Source organism: Sander lucioperca, chromosome 10 (genome assembly GCF_008315115.2).
Source record: "Sander lucioperca isolate FBNREF2018 chromosome 10, SLUC_FBN_1.2, whole genome shotgun sequence".
Taxonomy (NCBI): Eukaryota; Metazoa; Chordata; class Actinopteri; order Perciformes; family Percidae; genus Sander; species Sander lucioperca.
In genome coordinates, this window is record NC_050182.1 from 12,561,802 (window position 1) to 12,578,494 (window position 16,693).

At 40.9% G+C, this 16,693-nt stretch overlaps 1 protein-coding gene across 2 annotated transcripts; it reads right to left on the minus strand.

Annotated features, from left to right (window-relative positions):
- Positions 1-735: 735 nt before the first annotated feature.
- Positions 736-16,438, minus strand: LOC116036043. 2 transcript variants are annotated; one of them, XM_031279471.2, is made up of 12 exons: positions 15,802-16,438; positions 14,854-14,993; positions 13,623-13,798; positions 12,296-12,456; positions 11,245-11,385; positions 10,400-10,521; positions 9,392-9,560; positions 8,549-8,694; positions 5,230-5,354; positions 5,026-5,152; positions 3,373-3,506; positions 736-966 (listed from the first exon to the last, which is right to left on the minus strand). In XM_031279471.2, exons 1-12 carry the CDS (start codon positions 16,251-16,253, stop codon positions 841-843), a joined length of 2,019 nt encoding a protein of 672 aa, XP_031135331.1. In that variant the 5' UTR covers positions 16,254-16,438; the 3' UTR covers positions 736-840. The 2 variants fall into 2 exon arrangements, with proteins under 2 accessions (XP_031135331.1, XP_031135330.1); XM_031279470.2 differs by having other exon boundaries at positions 5,230-5,369.
- Positions 16,439-16,693: the final 255 nt, after the last annotated feature.

A 16,693-nucleotide genomic window follows, 5' to 3' on the forward strand; every position in this document is an offset into this window, starting at 1 on the left:
GTTTGTTTTATAATACTGTGAATTGTCATTAAAGGAGAAACCAAAGCAAATAAACTTATAATTTCATGCATTGCAGGTAGCATTCTCTTTCTGTCAGTAGATCTAGCCCAAAGCTAAATGAATGCAAGGTAAACTAATGCGTGATGCCCACATGTACAGAGTATTTCACACAAAAGAAAATAAGTGCTGGTTGTATTTGACCATGCATCGATAGATTTTTTTCGAAACACACATAAATAGCTGGTATTACAGCTACATTTACAACAGCAAATTAAACCTCCTTAATTTCCACATCTGCAGTTGATCCATCCTCGCTACACAAATGCCTAATAAAAGAAAAGAACAAAAAGCCAGTAAGAGGCACATGTTCTGTTGTTCAAGTTAAGAGGAAATCACGATGCATAAGACGCACAAGAGTATGATGACTCACTGAGAAACCCTTTCTTCACCTCAAAGTTTCAAGTTGGACGTGATTACATGTAATTATCGAGGAGAGGCTGCTGCTCTCAGAACAATGCATCTTCAGCTTGAGGCATAAAAAGCACATTGAGTGCCTATTTAGCTGCAAGGCTTCTTCTTGTTGACTTCGGGGTAACGTCTTGAGAAAAAACGCAAATGGATGGTCGTGCTGGGCGAGCGTGGTGGGTGATATTTTCCATCAGTGCTATTAAGGTTACCTCCTGTCTACAGAAGTTTATGAAACAGGAGCAAGAGTAATGGGAACAGTCAGTGAAAGCAATAGGAAAATAGAAATTTTAATCTCTGACTTTGATTTTACATTCAGTAACAGATTCATTAATATACATCATCATTTAAAATGTAGAGTTTTACAGAGTGGCATCATTTGTAAAAGACTAGAAAAGAAGACATGATGATGTATCCAGGGTCCCTGGATGGATTAGGATCCTTTCCCTCGAACAAGCCGAAGTAGACGACAGTGTTGGATCCAGACTCGCTCATGTTCAGCTGAAAGAGGACAGAAACAGAAAAGGATCGACACACTCAGTAAATAATACAGACATCACATCGGTGGCTCCTTTAAAGCCACCATGTGAAGACTTTGATAGCAACAAAAGACAGCAATGCATGCTCCCCCAAACAGTTTGTCCACAGTGGTGTTTTTTGATGGGAGGAATCAAACAGCTTCCCAGCATTGGAAGCTTGATGGGCTTGCCACTATCAGTTATCAGTTTCTCTTCAATGACCACTGACAAGCAAAAAAAAAACACCTGATATCACCTAAAAGTTACTGAATTTACACATCCAGCATAACAAGCAACATCAGCATTCATTTAAAGGGGTGATATAATGATTATATAGGGTATTTCACAATGTTCCTTAAGGTCTCCTAATAGGATATGCAACATTGGTTGGGCTGAAAATGGCCCGGGTGCTATTCTATGGGGCCTAAACTACCCTGTGAATATGGCCCTATTTGGAACAAAAGCCTTTCTTCCAAATATGGTATGCTCATGAATATTTAGATGAGCTGCGCGCTGATTAGTTGAGCGAACCACATACACATACATTGGAGAAGAGACAGCAGGTCTCATACTTCAGACACTGCAATGTTATACATTGTTTGTCTGCTATTTCGTTACTAAATTCACTTCTGAGACTTTTTTATGTGAGAAATCAACTATATAAAGCTCAAATATGGGCCGTTTTACTGAAATTGATGGCTAATTGCAAATTTGGTAAGACGTGTCGGACTTCAGGAGCTCCACACAGTCTGACGAGAAAGTGGCAGCCCGCTGCGCTCCATACCCAGGGCAAAGTCACCGTTTCTGGGTTACTGGACTACCGGGGCTCGGGGCACTGCGAATTTTGTCACGGCATGTATATCACAGCTACCCTAAGGTCCGATTTCAATTTAAGGCATTTTTGTGAATTTGAGGGGTCTCGTTAGGAGGAGCTGCTAGCTAGGCTATGTGTCCCATTCAATCCTAAGGGAAAAGATCGCCGCTACACTTTCGGCATAACTATTGTATATTTACACTTCGAATTTCGTCACGGCATGTATATCACACCTACCCTAAGGTCTTACAAAGCTTAGCTAACACTTTTGTCCGATTTCAATTTAATGCATTTATGTGAATTTCAGAGGTCTCGTTAGGAGGGAGCTAGCTCTCATTGATAGAGCTCCATCCAGCTCACCGCAGGCTCTATCAATGAGACTCACGGACAAGAGGCGTTTATTTCCCCGATCGTTTAAATAACTCAACACACATATCCATTATAAGATTAACTGGAACCTGTGGTAAGAGATTGCGGGCGTAACAAGCTCGCTGACCGCGCTCTCACTCACACACACCGGCCATTTAGCAGGAAGAGGGGAAGGAGAGCAGCAAGCTAAAGGCCCTGGAGCAATGTCAGGGCAGCGGCGTTTGGTAGTCCAGTAACCCAGAAACGGTGACTTTGCGCGGGTATCGAGCACAGTGGGCTGCCAGCCATGACGGAGCTCCATCTAGCTCACAGCGGGCCAGGGTCTGTGAAGGAGGACAGGCCGGGCGGCGAGGCAGCAACCCAGGCAGCACCAGTCGCTGAATTCCGACACACAGTCGGACAAAATTTGCAATTAGCCATTCATTTTTTTAAAACGACCCATATTTGACCTTTACATAGTTGATTTATTGCATAAAAAAGTCTCAGAAGTGAATTTAGTGATGAAATAGCAGACGAACAGTGTATACAATTTCTGAGATCTGCGCAACCTATTCAGAAGACTACCTGATCTCAGGTCAGTGGCGTAGCCTATGTAAATGTTGGGGCGTGACAAAGGTAGAGACTAGAGCCAAATAAGGAGGAGCCACCAAGTTGACGTCAACTCGGTGGTTCGTTGAGATTTGCCCGTTTTCAGAGGCAGTTTCAAATTGTGAGATTTGCAGAGGAAAGAGGATTCAATGGGATTTTAAGGTTCTATGTATGTCCTTTTTACCCACCAAACTGTCATTATTCAACTATGACAAGGTAAAATCGGTTTTGCATTCTATCACCCCTTTAAAGTCATGTTTCTGGCCACCTGATGAATGTAAGTCCAATATTTAGTCCTCTCTTGTTTTGGTCTCCACCAACTCCCAAGTAAAATATCCAGCTTTTTAGCTGCTAAATGTTCCACTATGTTCACTAGCCGGTCGCTAACTGTGTCTGTCGGCTGTTTGGTACTGAGCAGGTTGTGTAGATCAGTTTTAGAGCCAAAACGTTAAGTATCGGGCCATAAAACCAAAACAATTAGCTGAAAGGCACCAAAATCTACGTAGAGTTGAGGGGAACTGCAGCTTAAACAACAGCTATTGTAGATTAAATGAAAAGGTTTGAGATTGATAATACAATTAGGATCAAATGATAAAGTGTGGGGTCGTAGGGCCGTACCTGTTTGGTGATATCGGTCCTCCAGGGGTCGACCTGTAGTCCATCACACCAGCCTCCGCGCCCGTACAGCCACGTGCCGGCTTCGTTTGGTACCGCGCCATCTTTCACCCGCAGAGTGCAGCCCAGAGGTGTTCCTGATGGTTCCCCACCATGACCCCAAAAAGGATATGAAAAGAAATTACCATTTAATCAATCAATCACTCAAAGTCCTCAGGCCAATTTATCAATTAGTTGATGAAGAGAACAGTAATTGACAAGAACTTAACCAAGCCACTATTTGTTCCAGCTTCTTAAATGTGAGCATTTTATTAAAAAAAAAAATCTGTTTTATTACATCGTGAAGAGAATATCTTTTGGTTTTTGGACGGTTGGTTGGACAAAAGAAGACATTTGAAGACATCAACAATTAAAAACAAGAACAGGCGAGGTCATCAACGTGCGAAATTTTACATAATTCATGATTAAGTTAAAGGAACACACCGACTTATTGGGACTTTAGCTTATTCACCGTAACCCCCAGAGTTAGATAAGTCCATACATACCCTTCTTATCTCCGTGCGTGTTCTAACTCTGTCCGGCGGTTCCACCGGTAGCTTAGTCTAGCACGGATCCTGAAGGTAATCGGTTCCAACTAGCTTACTGCTTCGAATAAGTGACAACATAACGTCAACATGTTCCTATTTACATGTTGTGATTTGTATAGTCACAGCGTGTACAAATAACAACGTCACATGAGACACAGCCATCTTCTAACCGTATACATACTGGGCACTATATTCTCAGAAAGGCGAAGCACTGCTACTCTCTGCTCCTTACCACAGCGCTTCTCAGGTGCTGCGAGTATATAACTCCGCCCAAGTAGCAGAAGTAGCAGTGCTTCGCCTTTCTGAGAATAATAGTTCCCAGTATGTATACAGTTAGAAGATGGCTGTGTCTCAATGTGACGTTGTTATTTGTACACATGGTGACTATACAAATCACAACATGTAAATGTAATGTTGGCGTTATTTTGTCACTTATTGGGAGAGCCAGTTACCTCCAGGATTTTATGCTAAGCGAGGCTAGCAGTGGGTGCCTCTGACAGAGTTACAACACGCACGGAGGTGATAATAATAATAATAATAATACATTTATTTTTTATAGCGCTTTTCTAAACACTCAAAGATGCTTTACAGTTTTGGTTACAAACAAAAAAGGTACGTAGACAAGGTTACATGACAGACAAAAAGAAAAGGAAAACAAATGGGTACATGGACAAGCACAGGCAAAGCAGGAGAGGTGGGCAATGAAAGGAGGGAAAAACTGGGAAAGTCTGTTAACAGGAAAAAGCAAGTTCGAAGAGGTGAGTTTTGAGGGCCTGTTTGAAGGATGGTAGGGTATGTATGTATTATCTAACTCTGGGGGATACGGTGAATAAGCTAAAGTCCCAATAAGTCGGGACATATTGACTCAACTTTATAGCCACATGGATGAGAAGGCCCTTAAAAAGGTCAGAAAACTGGACATTTGAACATCAAATATTGAATTACAAGTGGGCAAACTCCATCTGCTGATGAAGATGGTGTGATATGATGAAAAGCTCCACAACAGCTACTAAAAATGGACCTTGAAGTAGGATTACCTCCTGTAAATGTTCCTTCATACATTTCTCACCTGCAGAATCAAATGTGAGTGTGTTGTTGAAAACTTTGTTGATCAAGAAGTTGTGGGAGGTGATGCAAAATTCTCCGCAGTGTTGGTCATCGGAGCCGTGGCCCGTGATGACGGCGTACAGCTCCACCTGAGAACAGATACACAGCTGCTGAGATGAGACAAGAAGCTCTTTAAATGATTAGTGATCGCCCTCAGAGCCGTTACCTTTTTGGTAGATGCCGGGACGGAGACTTTAGTTGGCTGGTATCTCATGTTGTAGTTTTTGTCAAAAGTTCCCCCGCTGTACAGTGACATCACTTTGAAAGAGCGGAGCTTCTTTACACTATGATCTGCAACACAGAAGACTTTGTAGCTCATGAAAATGTTTGCGTAGTAATTACTTGACAAAGTTACAGTTGTGGAGGAAGTATGTTGCAGCTGGTAAAGATGAGTCTTCTTTTTCTTTAACTCTATATACACTCACATCACTTCATAAGATAGTATAAGTATATGGCGCCATGTCTTGAAAAAAAAACTGGTATCTGTTCTCTAATCATGCCTGACAGGCTCCTGTTTACTCCCTGAAATATTCTTTGTGTCATAATTACACAGACTGACACAGAGTATTTCCTGTAACTAAAAGCTTCATCTTTGCTGTTTTGATCCAGATATCTTCCAGTAAGTATTTACAGACGGACTGTTCCTTCCTGCAGAGAGATTTCTGCACCCTGCTTTTGAAAGCTCCTCCAGTGAGAGAAAATGGACAGAAAATGTTCTGGGATCACATAATTTCAGTTGCAGCTCTCCGTTCTCACAGTGGGAGAGTTCAGGTCTGAGCATAAAATTGTTGTGAATTTGGTGTTTAAAAAAAACAAAACAACCACAGCTGGTGTTTGCTTTGACAAAAAGGGTGCTATAAACAATACTGTAATGCACATAGTGAGAGCTCTATGTCCTAGCTGCTAAAATGCTGTTTATCAAAGCACTTTTCAAATCAGCAAAAAAGGGTGAATAACATTTGATGTACAGTAAAGGGTCTCAAATCAATGATGACGTCTGTTAAACACTGCAGTGCTGTGGTTGATGACATGATGATATTATACTAAGTTTTGTTCACGCAACTGAATGTATACTAATTTAAAAATAGAGTTGTGAGGCACTCATTACTGCCGTTTTGAAATATTTGTGACACCACTGTAATATGATGAATTAAACCATGATCTGTCATACCAGTCAGTGTCAGTGCAGTGGCTAGAGGTGAGGCTGTGAACTACGATTAATCTAGAGGCCAACAATTCAATTCTAAACCGATAATCGATGCAACAATTTTTTTATGTACATTTCCATGCTTGATTTTTAAAAATATACATATAAATTTGAGTTTGCTACTCAGAGTTTGCTAATCACTGCGTAGACAAAGCAGCTAGACAAAGCTTAGATTTTGACGACATACAGTTGTGTTCAGAATAATAGCAGTGTTTAAAAAAGTGAATAATGCTCAAAATCCTTAGAATAGCTTTTAATTTCACAATATCAATGCATTGGGAACACTGCACATTCAATTCCAAATCAAAACATGACCAAAATTGATCAAGTTTGTGTTATACCTTTACAGAAAGTGAAGAAAAAGGAATATTAGGCTGTTCAAAAAAATAGCAGTATTTGCATTTTTCTTTACAAACTCAAACATTTACTGTATAAACTGAAAAAGGTCTCAAGGGTTTGCTTTACTTTGAATCACTGCACTAATATTTAGTTGCATAACCATTATTTCTGAGAACTGCTTCACATCTGTGTTGCATGGAGTCGACCAACTTCTGGTACCTGTGAACAGGTATTCCAGCCCAGGACGACTGAACTACATTGCACAATTCCTCTGCATTACTGGGTTTTGCCTCAGAAACAGCATTTTTGATGTCACCCCACAAGTTTTCTATGGGATTGAGGTCTGGGGATTGGGCTGGCCACTCCATAACATCAATCTTGTTCATCTGGAACCAAGACTTTGCTCGCTTACTGGTGTGTTTTGGGTCATTGTCTTGTTGAAAGACCCATTTCAAAGGCATTTCCTCTTCAGCATCAACATGACCTCTTCAAATATTATGATGTATTGAAACTGATCCATGATCCCTGGTATGCGATAAAAAGGCCCAATACCACAGTATGAGAAACATCTCCATAACATGATTTTTACACCACCATGCTTTTTCAGCCTATTCAGTACATGTCTTTTTTTCAGCAATGGGACTTTGCGGGGGCTTCTAGCTGATAGCTTTGCTTCACATAGCCTTCTTCTGATCGTAACAGTACTCACAGGTAACTTTAAGTCTTCTTTGATTTTCCTGGAGCTGATCATTGGTTGAGCCTTTGCCATTTTGGCTATTCTTCGATCCATTCGAATGGTAGTTGACCGTTTTTTCCCACGTCGTTCAGGCTTTGGATGCCATTTCAAGGCATTTGAAATCATCATCATGTCATGACTGTTGGGTCTGTTGGTTTTCTATGACTCTACAACACTTACAAGTAAATTATTTGCCATGTAGAAATATCATTTCTACCAAAGAAAATTGATTTATGAGGTTAGTGATGTTGGACTACGTTTTAATGAAATGTTTTGTCTACTGAGGTTTTTATTTTGTAGTCATTCCATGTGTAAGCCTTAAACATGCTTGTGAAAGTCCCTTTCTCCCAGTAATATTCCATGTCAGAGGCTTAGTCAGTGGATAATTGGCTTCTTCTTAGAACATGAAACATGAGGTTGTGGTAGGAATGATTCCTTGTAGCGGTCAGTGTGACATCGAAGCTGTCGGAGCCTCTTAGAGAAGGTGCTCTTCTGTTGGACCAGTGTGGGGTGGAGAGGGTGGTCGGGGTTATCCATGATTGATAACAGTTTGTTCAGTGACCTCCTCTCCAGCTGCTGCTGACCGTGTTGATAAGCGAGCCAAATCAGTGGGTCAAACTGCAATAACTCACTAGCCCTTGTTTTCAGGTCACTGGCATCCACCCGTCTCTTTCACCTAAATCTTTCACGAAATCTCTCTCTCTTTCATAGAAAGAGACAGGATGAGTAGGGAAAACTGTGGTAATTGTGCCTATATGTGGCTGTGTGTGTGTGTGTGTGTGTGTGTGTGTGTGTATGTGTGTGTGTGTGTCACTCTCTCTGTCCCTCCGTCTGTCTCTCTCCGTGTGCCTGATCGCGTGTCTCGCTGTGAGAAGTCAAGACAGCCAAAATCACCATAAACCTATAGGTGTTTTATTTTGAAATTTTTTTATTTTTGTAAAGTATCTGGCTGCACTGTGGTCTTCCTGTATGTGATTACCTGCCTGGCTTTACACATTCGCTCGCGGTCTGACGTGGACGCTACACGCCCGGTATGAACGGACAGATTGGGTAACATGGGCGCCAAAATAAAAACACGCGCCCGGTGTGTTTTCACTGTTAAGCAGTAAATGCCTCACTATACTACCTGCTCAGTACACCCACAAACATCATGATAGGTTTCACAGTTGTCAAATGTAGGTTCAGTGTTATGACAGTGTATACCTGTCCGGTTGCTGACACTGAATCTCAGGTTAAGGGAGACGATCCACGGCATCGCCCAGGGGACCGTCTTCATGGTGAAGGTGCATTTGCTGCTGTCCAGCAGAGGGATCAGAGGGGACACGTCCGTCAGCCAGCGCCCAATACCTCTGCCCAAATAACACACACACACACACACACACACACACACACACACACACACACACAGAGAGTACAGTCATATCACACATATCAGATAAAACAGGATTCTCACTGAAAAACAAAGTTTCATTTTACTGCTGTTAGCATGTAGTTACATGCGACAATGTTAACACCGCAGTGGCTTAAAAAAAAACACTCCAGTCCTGCCTACTTGGAGCAGATGACCAATCATAGAAGGCCGGCTTAGAGTTGCGTAACACTTAGCCGAGTAGAAACTGTTGAAAACGGAGCGTTCAGAATAGTTGGAAATCTGAACGTTTTAGCTCACAGGGATTTGTCTAAAATACATTTACCTCATTATTTGCCACATTTAACATGAAAAGCCAACATTATAACATTGTAGATATGACAGAAAACACGGAAAAGCATAATATGGCCACTTTAAGACCCCGCGGAAACCCTGAATATACTGTGCTGACGTGTTTGTCAATCGAAAATAGCAAAACAGATTTAACAGGTTTTCCTTTTATTACTTTTTAAAGCCTTACATTTAGATAGATTACCATTTTTCAGAATTTTGAAAGACCCACAGGCAGCATATGAACATGTATTTATTCCACAAATACTGTGGATTATTAATAGTAATTATTATGATCATCTTTTGTATTTGTGCCATCAGAGTGTTTCACATGATCAACATTGTACCTGCGGAAGGCAGTGATCCAGCGGCCCAGCTCCGTGTTGCAGTATGAACCGAGAGGATCACAGCAGACAAACAGCTGAACTGTGTGATCCCAGACAGCGCAGGACGAGTCTCTCCTGCCAGGACACGACAGGGACGCATCCAGCTCCAGCATGTCGAAGGCTGACAGGGCTGCAGAGAGACATAGTGTGCAAGTGTTAGTATCATTAAAATGTTAAGAGTTCCCCTCGTGCTGCAGTTCACACTGATGCTCTAATGCAAACTCCCCTCACCTCTGCACGCTAATGTTGTTATTCAGAACAGGGTGGATGGAAGCATCATTAAGGTTAGACCTCAATCTGTTTGCTAGTCCTCTCATACCTCAGCTACACAGTAAGAGTCTGTAAAACCTGCAATAAACTTTCTTTGCACATTTATAGTTTTCCTACTATTGAACACAATCAGACATTGTCTTAATGCATAGCCCTCGCCATTGTCAATGACACCAATCACCTTCTATATCCACACTTTACATTGCTTCCATCTGGCCGCAGATTCAGGACTTTGAGGTGTAGAAGGACTCGCTTTGGCAGAAGTTTGGTGCTTCTGCCATAGCACTGCTATACAAACTATCTCGCTGACTTTGTATAGATCCGGTGTCGTCGTCGTAAATGTGGTTGTTTTTATGTGTCTATATACAGTATCTGTCTTTATGTTATCTGTTGATGTATTTGTCCACGTACATTTCAATGTGCATGAAACAGATTGTGAAAACAAATCTCGTTTATCAGTGTTTTAAGCCCCCAACGTCTCCTTCCAAGCAGCTCTGCACTAGAATTAGGCAATGGTTATGGTTAGGGTTAAGGTTAGGTGCTTTGAAGTCAACGGTCGCAGCGCTACCTGGAAGGAGACGTTGGGGGCTTAAAACTCCATTGAGCACAAATCTCCCTCATGGGACAATATCTATCTTGTCTTATCTTTCTATCTATCTATCTATAGAACAATAACATCAGTGACACATATGAAGTTACCTAAAGGCAGGTCGACTGTGGCCACCGCTCCTTTCTCCCCCTGCATTTGGACTTTGTCAAAAACAGAAACAACCTTTGCAGGACTTTGAAGTTTGGTCTGCAGATCTGCATAGAAATCAAACCTGGAGACAGAGACAGATGCGAAACATAGTTTTCACACATGTGAACTGTAGGGCTGCCCCCTCTTAGTTGATTAGTCGACTAATCGGTTGTTGTGGTCTTAGTCGACTGAGATTTCCTTAGTCAATTAGTCATTTTTTTATACTTTTTTCATGCTGAATGACTTATTTGAAATAAACGTATGAGCACATCTCTGGTAAACACAAGGTTTAAAGTGGTGCTTTTGAACGATTCTTTGTCAAGTAACTCAGTTTTACAGATCTGTTTATTAAATCAACTAATCAATTAGTGGACAAAATCGTATGAGTGTTAGTCAACTAAAAATGTCTTTAATCGAGGACAGCCCTAGTAAACTGTTACAATGACTCTGTGGAGAGGTTGTTATGATGGTAATACACATCAAATTCAAATGTCAAATACAGTATGCCTACGTTTCAGATTGTGAAGAAAAACAGATACATTTCTTGTAGGAATTATCAATGTAAGGATTCTTCCAAGAAATTTAAACTAAAATTGGTGTTGCAATCCTTAAATTTTTGTACGGTTTAGGATCATCTTTTTCTACACTTCCTAGTTTAAACCAACTGATTATTAAGCTTGATATTAAGAGACATTTCCCCTCAGAGACTACTCTCCCACCATCTATTATTCTGATAAGTCAAGTAAGTAGATAAAAAATAGAATTAACTCTCTTCAACAATTTAGACCTTCATTTGTGTGCTTACCACTGTGCCTGCCAGTTGATGAAGCTGAACGAGGGGTAAAGAAGCCAGCCAGTCTCAGCCAGCGCCCCCTGATGGTCGATACTGATGAAGAAGTTTGGGGACGGGGTGTGCTGGAAGGAGACGTACACCAGCTGTCCCAACCTACAATACAAATTCAGAAGTATCATACCACAATGATGAATGATACAGTATGGTACAACATTTAAAAAAATATATAACAGGGATTTTAATGAGCTAACATTGACACATAATTACACTTTTACTGTTAGATTCTCTGTTCTTAAGGTGCTCATATTATGCTCATGTGGGTTAGGGTTAGGGTTCAGATTCATAATTGTATTTAGAGGTTGTACCATAATAGGTTTATGTGGTTTAATTTTCAGAAAACACCATATATTTGTTGTACTACACATTGCTGCAGCTCCTCTTTTCACCCTGTGTGTTGAGCTCTCTGTTTTAGCTACAGAGTGAGACATCTCACTTCTGTTCCATCTTTGTTGGGAGTTGCACATGCGCAGTAAGTACTGCTAGCTTGTCAGTTGCAGAGTATGAGGGAGTGCCACGCTAGCAGCTAGGCGAGCATTATAATGTGTGTTACAAAGTGACGCATGTTCGTCACGGAAGTAAAGGCTGGACTACAATAGAGCTGTTTGGAGCAGTTTGTGAACAGTGTTTTCACTGGAAGATGGTAAGTCCCTTTGGGGTGGACTTTGGGCTTTTTCACTTTGTAAACCTATAACGAGCAGAATAAGATATATAACACAATAAAGGAAAGGGGAAAAGCCAAAAAGCACAATATGAGCACTTTGAGAGACATGGAACGATGAACTTCAGGAGATAACATTTCCCCCCCCCCGAAGAGCTTATAAAATATTTTGGAAACATCATTTAAAGTTGAGACCAGACCAGGTGAGCAGCTTCAGTAGAGAGGAAGTAAACAGACTTTAGAGAATAGTTACTTTAACCTTCAACGTGTTCAGTTAATCTGTGTACAAGGATGTTAACCATCAAAATGAAGAGGGTTTTAATCCTCCAGGTCAGTGTGTCTTACTCGAGTGCCTGAGAGACCGAACCCTCCAGATGCACCATGGCAGCGGGGATGTCCAACTCTGTGTCGCATTCATCCCCGTCACAGTTCATGTCCTGGATGGGGTTACCGGGGAAAGCGTAGACAAGGACACCGGAGGCGTTGGATTTGGCCATGTTCTGCACCTGGAGGGTTTGGATTTATGATTGATTATATGAAAGCCAATACTTCCTGTGTGTTTAAAAACAAAGTTAGGAGGGAATGGTGGCTGGCTATAAAGAAGAAAAAGTCAAATGGCAGCTAATGATCATTTTCACCTAATCTGTTGATTATTCTTTCGATTAATAGTTTAGTCTATAAAATGTAAGAAAATAGTGAGAAAAGCAGATCATAATTGCCCAGAGTCTAAAGAGATTTTTTCAGATAACAGTCTATAATCCAAAGATATTCAATTTACATTATAAAACAAAAAATCTTCCCATTCAAGAAGCTGCAACAAGAGAATGTTTATTGTTCAAGTCATAAAACCAAACAGAAACCTATTATTATTCCAGACTTTCCGTTATATGTCCTCTTGTTGTTTTAGCTGGCTTATGAAAGAAAATATGACTGTGTGTAAATTACAGAGGGTCACAACTCAGGGAGATGGGAGGAGTGAAGGTTTTGAACAGGTCTATGACTAACATTTATAAAACTGAAACACATAAGCAGAAAAGGAATTGTTCAGGACTTGATGATCTTTTTTTGTGTGAAAATAACTTATTGTGTAGTAGGTTGTGTAATTTATATAGAGTGAGATTAAATGTGCTGAAGCAATTCGTCCTTTAATGACTCAGGCAATTGACAGAAAATTATTCATTTAAGTCATTTTTCAAGGAAAAAGTGACAGATTGTGCATCCTTGTGCACAAAACATAACAAAGACTCAGAGAAAAACTGCTCCATACTGCTACTAGAGGTCCAGCCTTTAAAGGATTATGGTCATTTTCAGAGTCATAATTGAATTTTGGGTTCCCCCTCTATCTGAAACGCTCAGTTTTAGCACGATTGTCTCTTTAAGCCCCCCTCCCTAAAACCCACCCTAAAAAGCTCTGATTGGCTTGCCGGAAAAATATGGCCCACCTTTGCAGAGGTACTGTAGTGAGTTATGTTTGAGTGATATGTCCCCTTTAATGTGCATGCTTTGAAACAAATAAGCAGAAAATAATTATGTATGTATATGTTGTGTAATTCAATATGTAAACTCTCCAAACAGTCCTTGCTGGATATTACTTTGCTGATCGTCAAAGACCTTTTACGATCTGGAGGTAACAATCTGAGCAACAAGCTCATCACCATTAACATTAACAGACCTTGGTGAAGAAAGAGCAGTTGCCCTCAGACACCCAGGCCACAGCACCCGCCACCGAGGGCCAAGGATCACACCCATCACCTGCTCCTATCAGCTGATACGCCTTCTGATCCCAGCGCGTCATCAGCCAATCATACCTGGCATCTAGTCTCTTGATGATTATAGGCATGTTCCACCCTGGGAGGACAGAAAAACAATACAGTCAACAAAAAATGCAACATGAGTGAGTGCTCGCTTGCTGCTGTTTTAGGAAATAGTTTGTATTCATCTCTCAAATCTTCAAACAACACAAAAACTACTGAATTAAATTGATTGTATCATTACAACCTGAAATTCTTGGAACCAATCGAAATGTTAATTTTCAAATGGATTTTCAGTTGATTTCATTTCTTTATAAAAAAGGACAATGCGCAAGTTTTAGCCAGCTGGTTAATTTTTTCAACTGCAGTCTTTGGTGAGAGGTTTTGAAACCAAATAGTTGATGGTTAAAAATAAACTTTAGTAAACCGACACCCAAATGCACACCTTCGACCCATCAACCCTTCAACCTGTGATACTACTGTTTATTTGCTTAACAGCAAAGACAAACCTGCTTGAACAATCTGTTTATTGGATTTTACATAGTTATAAAACAAACATGCAAACAATACTGTTCCATACAATAGTAATTGCAGATGTAAATTCAACATATCACAGGACAGATACCAACCCCCCACCCCCTCTCCCATCGGCACCTAGCCCCAACAGATGGGGACATATAGTTGAAAAAACCTGCAGGGTTTAAGCTGCAGTATAAGTTCACACAGCCTGGCTGGGTAGCACCAAAATGGTTAATTTATACAAGCTCTTCAATGCAAAAATACATCACACAAAAATGTATATTTTACAGAAAAAGAGAGGATTTTTATTATAACAGTATACAGCAAACACTCAGCAAAAAGAGAACTTAAAAGTTTTGTCAGTTATTGTGGGCATAAAAAAGACCATAGCTAGTGATTTGGGGAAAAAAGACAAATGTACACTGTAGTTGGAGTAACTGGGATGCTGAGATGATGAGAAAATGTGTTTCATGCAGATTAAATATTACTAGATCTACCAGTGTACTGTATTTAATAGCGATGGTAGTATTACTTTACACATTTTACTGATAAAAGACACTCTTACTCCCAATAATCCCAACAATCAGTGAAAGAATCAGACCCATTAGGGCCGTGAAGAGACGGGGCTCTTACCCTTGGATTTGAAAACGGCCTGGGAGAAGACGCAGCCGCGCGCCCTGCAGCGCCAGTAGTAAAGCACATTGGGTATCCAGTTACCCAGAGCGAAGACCGGCACCGGAGAGAAGTGCAGCCTGGACATGACCTCCTTATTACTGCAGAAACATACAGGAGGTTAAATGTGGTTTTCAAAGACATGAGAGCGTAGAACTGATGTTAAGCATTATGGTTTTATTTATTTAGACTGTCAAATGTTGATACTCAGCCTTCTGCAGTATACCAAATATATAGTATACCAAAAAGCATACATTCTTAAAATAATGTAAAAAATATTTTATAAATAATAAATTAACTGCTGTGCCACAGTTTTTAATTTACATATGTATTCTATTTATTTATTTTTATAATAATAATCATTTTGTATATAGTATGTGTGTGTATTTGTTTATTGATTTTATTGATTTATTTATGTAATTGTTTTCTTTTATTATTACTGTTACATAATAGTTACCGTTTTATTCATTATCATACAGTAGTTTATAAAATATGTTTTATTATAAATTAAACAGATTTCCCAACAGGTGATTTGGCCTCTGTTGGTTCATGTTGCTTTAAAACCCCACCGTGACCAGATGCAACATGTAAATGAGGCTTATCATTCTGCATAATAAGCACGTTTACTTTTAATATTTTGAGTAAGTTTAGCTGATAACACTTCTGTACTTTTATTTCAGTAAGGCTTTGAATGCATGACCTTAACTTGTGATGAAGTATTTTAACATTGTTGTATAGCACTACTTTTACTTAAGTAAAGGACCTGAATACTTCTACCACCACTGATACTCCCTGACTGTAGCATATAGAGATGTAAGTTCAGTTTGTAAGTTATGCCACATGTTTTGTATTTGGACCCGGACTGCATTTCAACACTTTGCCTTAAAGCAGTGGCTCCTCTCCGGTCACCTGTCGTGGGCGACCTGCTGCAGCTGGTCCCTCATCCACAGAGCATCACTGAGCGCAGAGTCGTCCAGGGACAGAAAGAGCATCTGGGTACTGTTGGGCAGCTCCTCCACCAGGCTGGTCAGGGACGACTCCGAGCTCCACATGCACTCCAGAAACGCTGACTTGTTGGAGAAGGCGTGGATGATGAGAGGTCCCCGCAGAGCACCGGGCTGGTAGGAGAACTCCCCATCCAGAGTCAGGACAGTAAACGCGGACGCGGGGTCTCCTGGCTCCGGCCCGTCCGGCGAGGAGTCTTTACTGGATCTCAAGCTTATCGCGTTGTCTCGGGACTCACAGGCTGAGGCCGCCCCATCTTCGATCAGTTTCACTTTCCCTGCAGCTTCACTTTTGTGAGCTGTCACAAAAACAAGAAGAAGCCACAACACCGAGGACTTTGAAGGCAGCAAAGCCATGACCCTGCTCACGGCGAGTGACCCGTGAACTTAACAGCCAAGTCTGACCGTTTCTTTTTCTGTCTTTTATCTGAGTTTAAAAGGTCCAACTGCTGTTAAACTCTCTCAAAAGGCGTTTTGACGTACTTCCTAATTTAATCATACTTTTGAGTTGGAGCTGGAGGCGGGTCGTGCGTTTTGAGCACTCTCATTGGAACGTACGGGGCTTCCCGCGGAACACTGTATCCAGTTCTCTTAATATATACTGTCTGTGCTTAATCGCTTAATACATCCATGGTCGTGCTGCTGTCTACGGCGGCCCCACGTGGACAGACAGCCTTAAAAGCGCAACCGAGCGGTTGACAGCTCGAAAACAGGATTTCTATTGGTCGGCAAATTGATCCGGATTATTCAAATTTGAGATAAACTACAGTAGGCTACACTGACGTTTAATGCCACGA